General features: G+C 33.0%; 1 protein-coding gene across 1 annotated transcript; it reads right to left on the bottom strand.

Moving 5' to 3' along the window:
• Positions 1-7,626: 7,626 nt before the first annotated feature.
• Positions 7,627-10,101, bottom strand: LOC134279477 (uncharacterized). The gene is made up of 10 exons (XM_062761888.1): positions 10,048-10,101; positions 9,323-9,393; positions 9,149-9,226; positions 8,891-8,956; positions 8,706-8,768; positions 8,520-8,591; positions 8,344-8,406; positions 8,178-8,240; positions 7,908-7,973; positions 7,627-7,787 (listed from the first exon to the last, which is right to left on the bottom strand). Exons 2-10 carry the CDS (start codon positions 9,383-9,385, stop codon positions 7,731-7,733), a joined length of 591 nt encoding a protein of 196 aa, XP_062617872.1. The 5' UTR covers positions 9,386-9,393; positions 10,048-10,101; the 3' UTR covers positions 7,627-7,730.
• Between the last annotated feature and the right edge of the window lie 3,787 nt (positions 10,102-13,888).

Genomic DNA, 13,888 nt, shown 5'->3' with positions numbered 1-13,888 from the left:
TGCGGATGGGGCCCAGTAGTTGTGTTATAAAAATGTATGTCGCTGTATAATGGTGCCTTTAATTTCTTTCTTAATAGTTATAGAAGTGTTTATAATGATGTACCAATTATTTCAAATTATTTTGGTTTTAATGCATTATTTGGATTCAATATGAGAAGAAATACAATATTTAAAATTTCTAGTTTTAATTTTGTATAATTTGCAAAAGCAAAACTTGATATATTTTATTTATACATTGATCTTTAGTACAAAACAAGGGAGGTAATGCGTATATGATAACGAAGATTGTCTCAAGTAATACAAAAAGTGCCAAAGTATTTGTGATATGCAGTTTCATTTCACTCATTCTTATGTAATGGATATTAATTCGACATAACATTTTTCGAACGGTATAAAAGACAGACAATATACCAGTCCAAAGATTCGACAAGATTAACACTTAGTCTAGCAAAATCTTGTATTTATTCTCATATTTTGCTAAGATTGTCTCAAGTCCGTGTTCAAAATTGTATACATGAAAATGTTTTAAGGAATATATTTTACATATTTAGCAATTCGGAAGACAATTTTCAAGGTATGACCACAATACTTTTTAGCTGCAGTTTAGTAGACCTGGAGCAGGACAGCCACATTTCATTTCCCCCCCCCCCCCCTCTATTTTTCTCCCTCAAATTAAAATCAGATCCTTTGATCCGCTCACATAGATTGCTACACGATTTTATTACACACGAAATAACAATGATAGTATAGATATAAAAGTATATAAAATTATAATGGGTGGGGGGATAATTATCGATTAAACAAAGAATCTTACCACACTCTTCACCGCTTCCTCTCCAACTGAAATCTAACACTTCGTTGTAATCAATTTATCAATTTTAAACACCATTCTGAAATTGACATGAAAAATTACAATTCATTAGTATGTATTGTTATATTAATCATAAACACCATTATATGTAACAAAAACTGAACATGAAAAGAATTTTAATAATCATAGAGAATCTCGGGGGGGGGGGGGGGGGGGGCTTGTATGTATAAAAGATGTATCCTAATGTATCTTAATCATTTTTATATTTAACCCTCTCACCCTTTTGAAGAATTAATTAATAGATAAATTTGTTTATATACCTTAAAGATTAGGTATATTCAAATATTTGGAGGACCTCCTCCCTCGACTTTCCCCGATCCCCCCTCCCTTTAAAGCATAATACTTAGCATTTTTTTCCAATAAGTTTTTTTTAATATCTGACATTTTTTTTCATTATTTGTTATTTTAAAGAGATGAATAAGGGTATATTTATCTCTTGATTTCTTATGTAAATGTGTTATAACGGGTGTTTCTATTTCATTTTTTCAACAAATGTCTCATTTTCTTGCAATAGAGTACATAGATGTAGTAATCAGGTTAGCTAGTTTTGTTTGTTTGTTTTTGAAATTGTTAATTAATCTTTTATGTCATGAATGCTCTAGTGTGAAATGGAAGCCAATGGTGCCATATATGTTTATGTATACTCTTGTTGCTAATAAAATTAATTACTTAGTTATTATGTTTTCTACATTATAAATGATGACAGATGAAAAATGAGCCTGTAATTCATTCCAACGTGAAACCTATTATGGGAATTGACACATGCTGTATTCATTTCAAGCGGCACAGTGAGTCAAAATCTTATCGTAATTTTAAGATATCTGTAGCATACAGAGAAAGACTTTTGAAATTATGAGTATTTAGCGAATGTATGACAATTAAACTGCAAGAATTGACTGCACAATATAAGTGCCGGAAAAATAAAGGTTGTATCTACCGTTTCGTTGTTTCGGTTATGTCAAGGTCACGCAACTCTTATTTTTAGCTCAAACTTGTAAACAACATTCAACTGGAGCATGCAAAGGTGAGAAATATGTTCTAAAAACTTTTTTAAAAATATTAAATCAAATTTTTTGGCCTTTTTGCATTCATTCGTGGATAACTGAGACCATGGTAACTATGGAAACTTATTCAACACTTTTCTGCGCACGCGTACAATAGGGAGGAAGAGGTACCAGGGTATTTTGCAATATTTTCGTTCTGGGGCAGACAGAAATTATTTTCATATATTCGATCAATGCATACTATCTTTGCAAGTTATATAACTGTATTCAGCGGCAGCTCACACATATTGGTCCGACCAAAATAATTCCATCATGATAAGTAGATACAACATTATTGTTCATGATAAGAGTATTTAGTTGTGTATGTCATACGTTAAAGAAATCAAAAATAACGTCAAAATATCATTAGAAAGTCACTTTCCCCCCGAAATGCAAAATAATTATATCAATATTCCTACGCTCGCTCCCTCCTCAGCCTTTTTTTTTTACATGTTTGATAACAGAGAATAATTAGGTCATTCTTCGATTCATATCTTTTCACCGATGAATTGATAATACTATATCAACAATTGTATTAAGTACATGTTTATAGCCCGTTAATTATCATACAATTTGTTCTTAAAGAAAAAATTAATCATTCTGTGTACAATCGGAGTTCCTCGGATGACTCGTACCTCGCACATAACCTCGGACGTGAGAGGTGATCTTCCATCTTGCTGATTCAGTCATGTGATCTTATTTGAATTTCATTCAAATATTATACTTTTGAAATCCGAGTTACTTTGATGCACGCCCAACACTCTGTTCTTGCTTTCAAAGAATACTTACATTTGGTTGTATTTAGTACGAGGAATTGCACAAATCAAGAAACCTTTTCTAAGAACTTTAGGCAGAGCGAAATATGAAATGAGTGACAAGGCAGTTTCCGGCGGAGAAATGTAGCGATCTGATGCGTATTCCTCCACCTATCACATCCGAGGTTTGAATGGAGCGAAGCGGAGTCAGCCGAGGATTGCCGATTGTTCTCTGTATGTGTATTATTAAATGACGGAATTTTCAATCCCTGGCCTGCTCGTGTGTACACTTTGTAAACTGTAGGGTATGTGTGGCAAAACGAGAACTGGGTTGGAGATTCGGGTTCGTGTTGAAGTTCAGCATATACCATTATATATAGAACTTGAATAATGTAAGTAATTTCTGCGACAAATACATTAATATATTTCAGTTATTTTCAAAACAAAAAAAGGTTTTCAGTTTAGAATTTTCCGACCCGGACCTGATTTTCCCAACCCGGCCATTTTAAACACAAGTTGTTGCAGATGAAAATGTTAGAACAAACTATATATAGTTCAACAGGGATTGTATAATTTTTATTAATCAGAATTCGTATTTATATGATCTAATTAAGAAAAGAAAAGTTTTGTCTGACACCGTAACTTCTCGGCAAAACAAAACATGTTTCTCCGAGCTCGCTGGATGCGTGTGACAGCTCCATTGCACGTGTGTAGACCAAGGCTAAAATTGGTCTTGCACATGTAGGCCTATGTGTACTGTTTGTTAGGAGACTGGGTGACCGTAATGCTATGGAATCACGAAATTTACAACAGTTCCATAATTAGACAGTGCAGTTTTTTTTTTATTAACGTCATTATAAACAGTGTTAAACATATTAAATCTAACAGTCGAATATCTTTGGATATGGGGTAACCCATATCTATTCTTGTTACTTTTATTTTTCCCCATAAAAATATCAATTTTAGGTTCTGAACCATGTAATTTTCTGAAACTGAATACTTTTAGGAATTGAACAAAATTTACAGAGGTCATGCAAAAATTCTACATTTGTCAATTTTCCCCTTTGTGCGTCACAGTGCCGCTTTCACTGAGAAATTAAAAAGATAGATGCAACATCTCGATGAATTTTAACAATAATATTACCTTATTACATGATTCTAATTGTGGGATGTACTTAGTACTTTCATGATCTGTCCTTATATTTTAAGATGGACTCGACAGGCACTAGACTAGTTATATGACACATTTGTAATGGATATCAGTATACTAGTAATTTAAACATTTATTTATTATAATAAAGGACCAAGATGTTATATAAGTACTTTTTTGATTTCATAATCATAATATACTACTCATGGAAGAAGACAGCAGAGAGAGAAACTAGTGTTCCTGAAAAAAGTATTAATGAAATTTTTTTGTGACATCTCCTGGATGGAATATTGCAGTCATCCTATCCAGTTAATACCCTATGGAATATTATTCTCGGAAGTATTGGACCACATGCTAATTTGTAAACGTAATACCACCCCCACTGAAGCGAGGATGTGCCAGAAATATGGGCCCCTGTAGATGTGCATGTAGGGGCCCAGATGTGCATATATTACTAATGTTGCTGTAATCGTGCCTTCAATTTTTTTCTCAATAGTTATAAAAGTATTTGTATCAATGTATCGATTATTTCAAATCATTTTGGTTTTGAACTATTATTTGGAATCAATATAAGAATAATTTTAATATTTAAAAGTTCTAGTTTAAATTTTTCATCATTTGTATATGCAAAAATAGATATATTTAATTTATATATTGATCTTTAGTACAAAACAAGGGAGGTAATGCCTATATGATCACAAGTGTTGAGAAGCTTTGTCGAATATTTAGACTGGTATTGTCTGTCTTATATCCATTAGATTAGAATTGGTTAAATGTAACTGCATTTCACAAAATTATACTGATGCACTTACTAGTATTCAAAGTTGCATAATTAACATGTAAATATTTTTAAAGAATCTTTTTTTACATAAGTTTAGTAATTTTGAAGACAGTTTCCAGGATATGATCACTATAAGCTGCAATTTAGTAGGCTGGCTCCGAGGACATAAACTAAGAATAGACTTAAGTTACACTTTGAATATTTTTAATCATTATTTAACAAACTTGCCTAAACACTTTCAACTTTGTTAACATTTTTAATACAAACATAAATTAAAGCTTTTGATTCATTTTGAAATTTATTTTAAAAGTTACGTTGATTTGAAATCTCTACTAAAGTTTATTTTCAGTTTATAATCTTGGAGCCTGGAGCCGGACATTCACATCACCTTTCATTTCCCCCACCCCCAACCTCTATACAGCTGTATTACTGAATGAGCTGTTAATAAGTCTGTCTGCTGTCGTCTTAAACTTCTCTATAGCTTTTGACCCATGACAGATAGAAACTTCACATTTGGTGCGCATACTCAACTAATTATAAAAGTTCTTTCAAATGACACCAAGGTCAATGACACTGTCATTGATGACCTATGCATCTTTGTTAAAATTATCTCTTTTTTTCTTGAAATTTTGCAATAACTTTTGAGATATTGGAGAAAGAGACTATACTTTCAACAGGTCGAGACCCAATCTCTCACCAGAGGGCGCGCTCCGCTTACACCGTTGTTGTCGTCTAAAAAGTAGTGCGGGTTGTCAAATAAATATTTGTCGACAAAAATGGTCAGAAATTGATTGTTTTGTATGATTTCTCAATGATGTTTCATGTTTTAAGCTTTCTGGTAGTAAATATTTCCTGACTTTGTCTCCTTGGTTTCAAAATGAAAATATGTGTAAAAATTCAGAACAAAATAGTGCCGTATATATTGAAGCTGTTTTAATATATATATATAAATTTTGAAAGAATAAAAGAAGTGCTACAGATTAATATTTCTAATTTCATTTAAGAAAAAATACAAAGTTGGTGGATATTTATAACTTATCTTCGTTTTACAAGATTCTTGTAATTTAGACGATAACAGAGGTGTTGGAGCGATGAGCGTAAAACGCCCTCTGGTGAGAGATTGGTCGAGACCACTAGAATTTCTGACGTCAGCATAAATTTGCATATCTGTTTACTAGTACTTTACCTATTGATGAATGAACCGCAATGCACTGTGGGCTACTACTAGTACCCAGCTGTGTTGAAAATTAAAGGAAACTTAAATTGTTCCTTGGGAACTTATTTCCAATTCTTTTTTTTAGATTTGTGAAAGAAATATTTAAAATGTAATCCGAGATTCCTCTGACTCTAGATCTAACCCCCGCTTTTATATTATGACTTGTGCCCCGCACAAGTCACAATATAAAAGCGGGGGTTAGAGTCAGAGGAATCTCGGATTCTTTAAAATGATGTATAATCTTTCATTTACAAAATTTGCGCTATGAAGCCTTATATCAACTTATAAAACATCGGCCTATAAACATTGTTCAAACAGACGTAGGTGCTATATCGTGTCGATAAAACACGGAGTTTTCCTCCACATGATATACGTGAACATATAGTTTTAGCAGGTAGTATATAGGTCCTTAGTTTTAGACTGAAGGAGAGAGTGTGTAATTATTATTTTACTCCACAATATTATCAGAAAGTGTTTTATGTACATGCAAACTTCAAAGTGTTTTTAAGGTATAAGAAGCAACTATTATTCATCTAAAACAACTCAAATATTAAATGTGAGCATGGAGCAGTGTCTTTAGAATATAATCTTTCAATTTCGGTCTTATAAAGTGATAAAGAAGCTCTACAGTTTTTCCGGTGACGAGGTAAATATTGTGCAACAAACCGACGAAAACCACGTGTCGCCATCGAATAATAAACACGAAGTAGACTTTCATGCTTTGGGAATCAGTCGATTGATTGGACAACGGGTGTGACGAAGACATTGTCACGTGTTAAAAATTGGCTTCCATATAAGGTAGTGGTCTCGACCTGTTCAATGCCTACTCATCTAATTAAGGTTTCGTCAAAGGTCAACATGTCTAAAAAAATTATTTTTACAATTGCTCCAAAACTATGTGTGGTATAAAGTCAAAACGTTTACAGTTTTTAAATATATCACTGATTAATAGATAGAAAGTATCACTTGATAACAAATATTTTTAAAAAGATATTTTTTGAGAAAAATTGTATCAGAAAATGTGCATATTTAAAGAAAAATGCACCTGCTTAATTCTGTCCTTTTTGTGAAAACCAACATTGCAGAAATAAAATATGTTTATCATTGAAGGGCAAGTTGGACGTGAATGGTCTCTGAAAGGCTGTTATTGAAAGCATGACATGTATAAAGAAAAGACCCCTATAGAATCCGCCATTTGTAGTGTACTTTCACTTTCAAGTCTTAATACTTGGACAAAATAAACAGGGAAAACAACTTTCCAGAGGCTATCCAAGTCAAACTTGCCCTTCATTGGTAAACATATTTTGTCTCTGCAATGATGGTTTTCACTAAAAGCACAGAATTAATGAGGTGTATGTTTTGAAAATATATGCATTTTTAAGAAGAATTTTTCTCAATTAATATTATTCCAAGTATTTTTTTTTATCAAGTGATACTTTCTATTTGTTAATCAATAAAAAATTTATAAACTGTAAAAGTTTTGACTTTATACTTTACATAGATTTGGGGCTATTGTAAAAATAATTTTTTGGACATGTTGACCTTTGACGAAACCTTAAGTTCTTTCAAAGGACATCAATGACCTTGTGACGTTGACCTATATGCTAATAATAGCTTTTTCGAACTTTGTTGCTCTTTTACAAACACGCCTCGTTCACTTTATCTAAGTAGCTGCAGATCTGTAGCTATCCAAAAAATATATATTGATAGACCGGATATCCGGTCTAAGAATATATATTTTTCGGATAGCTACAGATCTGCAGCTATCTATCTAAGCTGCGATCACATACTTTTAATTTTGTAGATAACTGCATATGTTTAATTGATAAAAAAGAAAACTCGATTAAAGGTTAACTACGTTTAATCCAAAAATTAATATGTGAATGAAGTAAAATTTGTCCGACACTTTTTTTTTCAAAACCACTGAAAACACATCCTTTTGACCATTTCTTTTGCTTTGTCTGCCAGTTCCTGCAATGTAATATTTTCTTTTTTAAATAAAAACAATAAATAAATGTAGGTTATATCAGAGAAAATATACATTAATATATTGTTAAATTATATTTTCTGTATCTTAAATACATGTAGTACCTTGAGTCTAGTTAGCAGTGTTTTCTCTCCAGTTGTATCTTTGTTTTGTTCTTTTTTCATCACACTCTAAATAGAGAAGTTATACAGTTTGAATACTATAGTTAAATGAACATAAAAACTACAAGTCTGGATGCCTAAAAGGTAAGATTTTTTTAGTCTACATAATTATAAGTTATAAAGAAGTTTACAATCAAGAATAAAAGCTAAATAAAACAAACTGTCTTTATCAGCTATAGCAATGTCAACAGTAAAACTTAAGTATGTACTTACCAATAGCTCATTGTGGACAGTCTTCAGTAATTCTGCATGCTTTTTCTTAGCCTCGAATCTTTCCTACAAAGAAAAAAACACATGTTAAATTGTTTCCTTTTATTTTCTGAAAACTATAGCATCTTGTATAAATCTACTATTTTTGAGAGATCCGTTGGTTTCTTACCAGTAATCGTTTATATGATGTCATGATAAGTTCATTCGTCTTTCTTTTTGTCGCAATCTTCTTCTGCAATAAAAAAAAAAGCAAAACGGCTTTACGTTAGATATTTAATAATCTCTAATTCTCTGCTTTTCTTTTTTGTACACTTTGTATATGTATGTTTGGGTCTTATTTCTTACCATACGTATCCCATGGTTGAGCTTTAATATTTTTTGGTGATCTCGCTTTCTCTGTTTAGCATTGAAGATTTTCTGTAATAATTAAAACAAATGGTACATAATTTTAATGAAACAGCGGGTTGTTTTTAAAATGTATATGTGTTTATCACGTACTGATCACATTTATAAAATATTCTATATGCTTACCAACAATTCCCCATGAACCTGGCTCAACAACAGCCTGTGTCGCCTTTTGTCTTCAATTTCCTTCTGCAATGAACATCAACATATTTTGTTAAATGGTTTAAGTAATGAAACAGGAGAGTATTTTACACTGACCAAAAAAAATATAAAAAAAAAAAATAAAAATAAAAAAATTAAATAAATCTTACCATTCTTTTCTCGTGGTTTCTCCTCAATATTTTTTGCGGGTCCCGTTTTTTTCCCTCGATCTTTGTCTGCAAACAAATAAATTTTTTTAGCATCCCAGTGAAAACACAACATTAAAAATTGTAGTGACAATAAGTTTTCTTTCTTTTTTGATTTAGAACTATCAACGTAATCAACACTTTACTTTGCAATATTATGCAATCATGTTTATTAAGGTATTTCAAAATATGTTGAGATTACTGTGCATCAAATCAAAATACCTCTTGCTTTAATTTTTCTTCTTCCTCCACTATATCAGCCCAGTTGTATGTAAATTTTAATATGTTCATCTTTTCGTCCTGAAAAAAAATAACTATGATATTACACATATAAAGTACATAAAGTCGGGGAGGGGCGGGGGGTAATGTCAATGTTAATTCAACATAGAATCTTACCACACTCTTCACCGCCTCCTCTCCAAAATCTAGCACTTCCTCGAAATCAATTTTAAACGCCATTCTGAAATCTGCAAGGAAAATGATAATTCTTAAGTATATATTGTTCTATCCATAATAAACACCATTATATATAATATAATACGGACATGAAAAGATTTTTAATACACATTGATGAGAATCTCTGCATTTTTTTCTTGTATGTTTAAACGCTGTATATTAATCTTTTTGATAACCCCCCTCACCCTTTTGCAGAATTATTTTATGGATAAATATGTTTGTATATCCAGTCGACGCAGATTTAAAGATGAAGTATTTTTAAGCATTTGGGGTTTGGTACCTCCTTTACCGACCCCACCCCACAAAAAAGTATACACCAGTGACCATAGGCAATCCAGTTCGTAAATTTACTGCATACTTCAAATTTGTAATACTCACACTGTACACCTTTCTTTTGTTTTGGTTGCAAAGCCAATGCTATTGTGATGTCATTAGTTCATCGTCAAAGACCTCTGAGACGTCACATTATTATGACGTCACGATAAATATATTAGCATTATAGGCCTACATAAATTAATATAGAAACATAATTTTCAAGGAATTTATTTTTTTAAATTGTCTCATTTAGCGCTCAATTGCATCAATTCGCCAGCATTTGTTCGTCTTTAAAATACGATTTTGAAAAGAGTAAATCAGTAGAAATTGAATTAGTTATGAACACTTACCTTCTCCTCTTGTTGCAAAGCAAATGTATTATGACGTCATGTCATTGAGTCGTCGTCAAAAACTTTTGTAGCGCCACCATGTCACTCATAACCTTGCGATAGTTTGAACAGGGGGGGGGGGGGGCTGTACAAGATTTTACATAGTTTATTGGTTTATTACCCAAGTGTAGAAAAAAAAAATTTAAGGAATTTATGCATTATCACTATGTAATCAATAGAGCCCTACCTTAACACAATTTTGGAAGAGGCAGCCTTATTCAACATAATTATGTACTTTGTTAATTTATTCAATACCCAGGAACAGAAAAGAAGATTTTCAGAGAAATAATAATTCATTTTCACTATATCTATATATAATATACACCAACGCACTTTTTTTTTGCTTGTCAATATTTTTCCGATAGTTTATTATTTTTTGTCATACTTTTGAAAAATTGTTGTAAAGAAACTGTACTAAAATGTAGAACCTAAAGTATGCAGAAAATACATATCGTGTAAAAATGGTGAAAAAGAACAATTTGACACTCAGTTGAACAGGTGAAACCAACCTTTATGTGATTTTTTTCTCTCTATCTCTTTTATGTATGTAAATCTACACAATTCTGTCACAAAGATCATGAATGTTTTGTATGAAATGAATTGTGTTTGAAAAATAAAATAGAAAATATAGAATTTTTCTACTGTTTTTCTGAGCGGTCAGATAAATCGCTGCTTGACTATAGGAGCGAGATGTTGGACCTGTCGATGAGATATTGCACCGCTTATGTCACAGTGTGGGCAAAGTCAGCTGTCAGAATTGACCAAGTTTAAACTGCGGTGCAGGTTAACAAAATTTCATCATGATAAAATCATAATAAACAGTACCACGTAAAAGTTATACGTGTAAGAAATTATTTATCGAATGTGTTCTCGGGCAAAAATGCGTTTCGTCGACCCCTCTAACAAAATTATTTGCCTTTGGCCTTACAGCCTCGGGCAAACAGTTTGGTTCTTTGGTCAGACAAACCGTATTTTGCCCTCGAATCCTGTCTATGAATGTATAGTACTGATTGCCCCCTTTCAAAAAAAATTCGTGTCTGTAAAAGAATATTTCATCTACCTGTGTTAATTATACATGTATGTCAAATTTCAGTGTAAGAGTATTTGCGAAAAGGTAAGGGAGGGTATCATCAATATGTATGCAGTGAAGAAATAGTTTGGTATCTGTTCTGTTCAAGGTTTGGGTTTTATTTTTGCATTCCCAGCGCTTGGGGAAATATGCAATTCAGTCCCTACTTCAGCATTCTTCCTGTATATTAACATATTTGTATTAACCCCAGATTATCCCCAAATATTCTCATTCGTTGGTGTCTGAAAATGTGTTACTTATATGATAAATTAATAATTCAATTATAAATGTTATCTGTGGACTAGATTGAGAGCACATACCAGTTAGAAAATTTCTACCCCCCCCCCCCCCAAGTCAGGGGCGGGGCTGTTTTCCTTTTTTCTAATAAAAAAAGGTTGATATTATTAGGAAATTATTAATAAATACCTGGTTGTTTTCTTATGGAGAGGCTGTTATTGTTGGAAGTGGAGGTTCGTGATTTCTTTTTTGTGATGTAAGAAAATTACATATATACTGAGGAAAGGGTCTTGTCCCCAAGCACACGTGCTCCGAAGAATCCACTTGTACATGGATATTGCTTTTTTTCTAGAACTGATAAATTCATAGAAAAAATCTCTTGTCGAAACTTCAAATTATAAAGGAATTAAGCAAACATCGATTTCTAGATATCTACGAGTAAATAAACATAGGTAATCGAAGATTACGAAGCTCACCTCGACGAATGTTATCAGTTTAAGTAATGCAAATCTCACATCATATTTTCTTAATATTTAGTATTCATCCCAACAACAATATTCTTGCAAGTTGTGTTTAACCCCTTAATTGGCATATACACATTTCTAAGCCTGTAGCGTGAAAAATATGTATAGTGTAAACAAATATTCATAACTGTTAATACTGCATATATCAAGGTCTTCAAGTTCATTCGGATTGATCTGTTCCCAAAACTTTAACCAAGTCTCTTGTATGGAAAATATAGGTCAGATCCAGCATCCGAAGCAAGTCTGATAGTGTCCATCCTTAAATGCATCATCCATGCAAGTTTGGTTAAGCTAGGGCTTAAAGTTACTTGGGAATGAAAATATAGGTCAGATCCAGCATCCGAAGCAAGTCTGGTAGTGTCCATCCCTAGATACATCATCCATGCAAGGTTAGTTTAGCTAGGGCTTATAGATACTTGGGAATGTAAATATAGGTCAGATCCAGCATCCGAAGCTAGTCTGGTAATGTCCATCCCTAGATGCATCATCCATGCAAGTTTGGTCCAAATAGGGCTTATAGTTACTTGGGAATGAAAATGTAGGTCAGATCCAGCATCCGAAGCAAGTCTGGTAGTGTACATCCCTAGATGCATCATCCATGCAAGTTTGGTCCAAATAGGGCTTATAGTTCCTGTGGAATGGACCTGCTCCAAAAACTTTGACCTGATCACTCATCTAGAAAATGTAGGTCAGATCCAGCATCCGAAGCAAGTTTGGTAGTGTACATCCCTAAATGCATCATCCATGCAAGTTTGGTTCGAGTAGGGCTTATAGTTCCTTGGGAATGGACCTGCTCCAAAAACTTTAACTTGGTCACTCATCTGGAAAATGTAAGTCAGATCCAGCATCCGAAGCAAGTCTGGTAGTGTACATCCCTAGCTGCATCATTCATGCAAGTTTGGTTCAGGTAGGGCTTATAATTCCTTGGGAATGGACCTGGTCCAAAAACTTTAACCTGCTCCAGTTTAACCTGGTCACTCATCTGGAAAATGTAGGTCAGATCCAGCATCCGAAGCAAGTCTTGTAGTGTACATCCCTAGATGCATCATCCATGCAAGTTTGGTTCAGGTAGGGCTTATAGTTACTTGGGAATGGACTTGCTCCTAAAACTTTAACCTGGGACGCCGACGCTAACGCCGACGCCGACGCCGACACCGACGCCGACGCCAACGCCGGGGGTATAGCATAAGCTCATCTCGACTTCGTCGAGGTGAGCTAAAAAGGTATTGGCAGTATAAAAACAACACAAAAGTATTAATTTCACTTTATTTTGCGACTCCTCCAAGCGATGTGTTGACCCCCCCCCCCCCCACCCCCACCCCCTAGACAAGTTTTAATTGTTGCATTTGTAAGATAAATGTTTGTTTTTTTTCTGTTTTTCTGTCTAATCCCTACAAAAGTCGTAGATTGTGAATATCATGCATGTTTTAACCACTCGATCAACGTAAATATGAAAATTTATTAATTTCTGTCTTAAAATGTACAAAATACAGGTAAATCTAAGAGGGGATGCAATTAGTTTAATTATCGTTAAACTATCTAAACATCTATTGTTATAAGCATGTGGGAATAGGTGTAATTGAGATTTTTAAAAAATGGGAAAAGGTAGAGGACACCCTTTTTCTTTAGCGGGGGATACATATTCTGTGAATAATCTTTTTTTTTTTTAATTTTGCTTCAGTTTTGATCATGTTTCATACGAATTTGAAAAAAGGACTTTTCACAAGGATATACAGTTTGCATGTAACTACTTTTAGTATACAAAGTGTTTGTTTTGAATAAATAATTTTTTTTCCTGAAATAAAGCTGCTACTATAGTTATTATTTGAAGATATTTGAATAATAAATGAAATATTTGATTTATTGCATTGAACACACCAAATTAATTAAGATCTTCTGGTGATAAAAAAAACTCATGATCAGTTGTGTCTACATTACCTGGTAATTGGCAGTGTACACATTCAGTAATGTC

This window comes from Saccostrea cucullata, unplaced genomic scaffold (assembly GCF_032062105.1).
Source record: "Saccostrea cucullata isolate Sc308-1 unplaced genomic scaffold, CSIRO_AGI_Scuc_v1 ctg97, whole genome shotgun sequence".
NCBI classification, from domain to species: Eukaryota; Metazoa; Mollusca; class Bivalvia; order Ostreida; family Ostreidae; genus Saccostrea; species Saccostrea cuccullata.
This window is presented reverse-complemented; position numbering and strand designations above follow the sequence as displayed.